This window comes from Pollachius pollachius, assembly GCF_949987615.1.
Source record: "Pollachius pollachius genome assembly, chromosome: 2".
Taxonomy (NCBI): domain Eukaryota; kingdom Metazoa; phylum Chordata; class Actinopteri; order Gadiformes; family Gadidae; genus Pollachius; species Pollachius pollachius.
The window spans coordinates 42,497,710-42,501,078 of NC_136935.1; the positions used below are offsets into that span (position 1 = coordinate 42,497,710).

At 47.8% G+C, this 3,369-nt stretch overlaps 1 protein-coding gene across 1 annotated transcript in view; it reads left to right on the top strand.

The window, feature by feature from the left end:
- LOC307071362 (uncharacterized protein) overlaps positions 1 to 3,369 on the top strand; it is a gene marked incomplete at its 3' end in the record, with an annotated part of 35,643 nt that overhangs the window by 31,182 nt on the left and 1,092 nt on the right. Inside the window, exons 54-61 of the mRNA XM_079730348.1 lie at positions 330 to 383; positions 520 to 627; positions 1,117 to 1,170; positions 1,531 to 1,584; positions 1,921 to 2,028; positions 2,147 to 2,200; positions 2,348 to 2,383; positions 2,671 to 2,724. Of these exons, the coding sequence (XP_079586474.1) occupies positions 330 to 383; positions 520 to 627; positions 1,117 to 1,170; positions 1,531 to 1,584; positions 1,921 to 2,028; positions 2,147 to 2,200; positions 2,348 to 2,383; positions 2,671 to 2,724 (522 nt within the window). The remainder of the gene's footprint in view (positions 1 to 329; positions 384 to 519; positions 628 to 1,116; positions 1,171 to 1,530; positions 1,585 to 1,920; positions 2,029 to 2,146; positions 2,201 to 2,347; positions 2,384 to 2,670; positions 2,725 to 3,369) is intronic.

The window sequence follows — 3,369 nt, forward strand, 5'->3', positions numbered from 1 at the left end:
TGTGTATGTGTGTGCATTCATGTATGTGTGTGTTTGTGTGTGTGTGTGTGTGTGAGAGCGTGTGTGTCTTTGTGTGTCTTTGTGTTTGTGCGTAGGTGTCTGTGTGCGTGTGTTTGTGTGTGTGTGTGTGTGTGTGTGTGTGTGTGTGCGTGTGCGTGCGTAGGAGTGTATGTGTGTGTGTTCAAGCGTGCGTGTGTGTGTGTGTTTGTGTTTTCGTCCTAGGTACATATTTTGCATGTGTGTGTGTATGTATTAAACGGCACTTTATTGTACTTTTGATGTTAATAGTTTTGACAGCTTTTTAATTGCGTTGTGTTGCTCATATTTAGGGCCACTTGGGGAAACCAGGAAAGGAGGGCAAGGCAGGCATGAAAGGAACAAAGGTAAGCTGTCACATAAACACTGGCAACTCTAAAATAAAACTGTTGAAAATGATCAACATTTATAACAAGCCATTTATTTCAGGCTGTCAATGTCAATGACATAACTTCACAACCTGACGTCTTTTCTGTCCCTCAGGGATCACCCGGGATGGAGGGCTTCGTAGGGAAGACAGGACCCGTCGGAGCGCAGGGGAACTCTGGGAAACCTGGCCCCCAGGGACTAAGAGGGATACCCGGCCCTGCCGTAAGTTCCTTCTGATCATCAGCCTCGTCAAGATTCAAGATGCAATGCTTTATTAGCATAACAACTCGTTGTTAGGGATTTGGTTCCGTGTTGTCATGACAGAACAACAAACGATCAGAGCATAACAGTCAGGATACATAATAAGATGAAAAACATGTAACACACAATTCCCACCCCATACATACATTACATTACATTCATGGGGACAGATATTGACGTCTAGGAGGAAAGCCTGGTGCAAATTTCGAATCAAATATCAGTTGGTTTAAATTACAGTAGTAAGTGCTTTGCCTTCATATAGTGCAGATGCAAAATTCATTTAGGGATCCATTTAGTAGTTGGATGGTTCTGCAGTAAGTGCTGAGGAAATGGGAGGATGGTGGTGATGATGATCATCATTGTCATAGTCAGTGGTAAGCCGATAGAGACGCAGCGCTATTGGCACGGTCTGACTTGAACAGCGTTCTGTGTGTGTTGTGTGGTTAACAGGGAGAGCAGGGACTGAACGGACCTCCAGGACAGACAGGACCTCCTGGGCCAATGGTACGTTTGTATTTTTCATTTCAATAGACACCCCAACAATCCGGTTCAGAAACGTTGTCTCGCACACAGTCTGACGTTGATGTTGTCATACATCAACTCTGTCATCGTATTTATGTTATTTATTTTCTGGTACTATTATTATAAAGTGTGAAGGCACCCAGGTCCTTCCAAATGATATGTACTAAATTTAATTTCATTCCATATTTACCATACTATACATCTCTATATATATATATCTGTCGTTTTGGCAGCATTTAAACCAATGCCATGCACCAGCGGCTTTAGAACACCATTCAGGAGATGATTCAGCCGTGATGTGTGAGTCATGGGTGTGACCTTGTCATGATGCCTTCCTCCCAGGGGCCCCCGGGATTACCAGGGCTGAAGGGAGACCCGGGCAGGAAGGGAGACAAGGTAAACATGGAGTCTTATCGCTCTCTCTCTCTCTCTCTCTCTCTCTCTCTCTCTCTCTCTCTCTCTCTCTCTTTCATGTGCGTGTATTAACACCCATACAAACACACCTGTGCACATGTGAGCACATGCATTTATACATGTATAGAAAAACAACCTTGCAGAGTCACACACAGAGTCACACACACACACACACACACACACACACACACACACACACACACACACACACACACACACACACACACACACACACACACATAAACTCATCTCCCTAATGACCTTAACATTGGCTGTGACTTGGTGTGTGTTTGTGTGTGTGTGTGTGTGTGTGTGTAGGGTCACGGAGGTCTGATCGGTTTAATCGGCCCACCTGGAGACGTGGGAGAGAAGGGAGACAGAGGATTGCCAGGGAACCAGGGCCTGCCGGGTCATAAAGGGGACGAGGTTGGACCCTTGATAAAACCCTCCATCTCCACAGACCTCCCTCCATCTTCCATAGGCTTACGTTATTGTTTGTTATTCTCACTCTCATCACTTCTCCTCCTCTCCTTGCTTGTTTCAGGGTGTAGTTGGCGGTGCCGGTCCCCACGGGCCCCCCGGCCCGCAGGGTCTGTCTGTGAGTAGAAATAAACAAACAGTGCCAACGCTGGTTCACAGCCATCACTGGGCCATCACTGGGTGTGGGGATATGGTGTTATCAGGCTTTCTCTCGTTTCCTGTCTCCTGACTCATGCTTTTAATTTCCTCTCCAACATGTTTGCAGGGTGGGACCGGAGAGAAGGGATCTAAAGGAAACCCGGTATTGTATTGCACATTTTTCTACTTATCATTCCGCTCACTCGTACATCTGCGTCGGCAATATCAGGTAATACATGCATCGTGCTTATTTCTGTGTGTTGTGTGTGTGTGTGTGTGTGTGTGTGTGTGTGCGTGTGTGCGTGTGTGTGTGTGTGTGTGTGTGTATGCGTGTGTGTGCGCATGTATTTGTGTGTGTTTGCGTATGTGTGTGCATGTGCGTGTGTGTGTGTGTATGTGTGTGTGCCTGTGTGTGTGTGTGTATGTGTGTGTGTGTCTCCTTGTGCCTAGGGTCCTATCGGCCCCAGAGGGGACACTGGTCCCGCTGGCCCTCCAGGCCAACCAGTGAGTACTAGCTTCAAATAGCTGCACTAATGTTTAAACTTAAGTCTCTTGCCAATATGGTTTCTGATCTGTATTTTCTCTCATCCCTTTGTTATTACCTGTCTCCTCCACTTTACCCATCACCCTCATCATCTGTATCCTCCCTTCACTTCGCCGCCCACCTGTCTGTTCTGGGATATCCTCTCTTTCATCACTCCTCCTTCCTATGGCTTCACCTGTGCTGCAACTCTTCCCTCTTGTCCTTAACTGCTCTGTTTTCTATTCCCCACTCTTCTTCCTGTACTCTTCTTCCTCCTCTCTCTCTCTCCTCTCCTCATCTCTCCTCTTCTCCTCTTCTACTCTCCCTTCCATCTCCTCTCTTTCTCCTCATCTCCCCCTCCTCCTCCTCTCCACTCTCCTCCTCCTCTCCCCCTCTCCTCTTCTCCTCCACTGCTCTCCCTTCCCATCTCCTCTCTTTCTCCTCATCTCCCCTCTCTTCCGCTCCTCTCTATCTCATCCTCTCCTCTCTATCTCCCCTCTCCTCATCACCCCCTCTCCTCCTCTTCCCCTCTCCTTATCCTCTCCACTCTCCTCCTCCCCTCTCCATCTCCTCCTCCCCTCTCCCCCTCTCCTCCTCCTCTCTCTATCTCCTCCTCCACTCCCCCT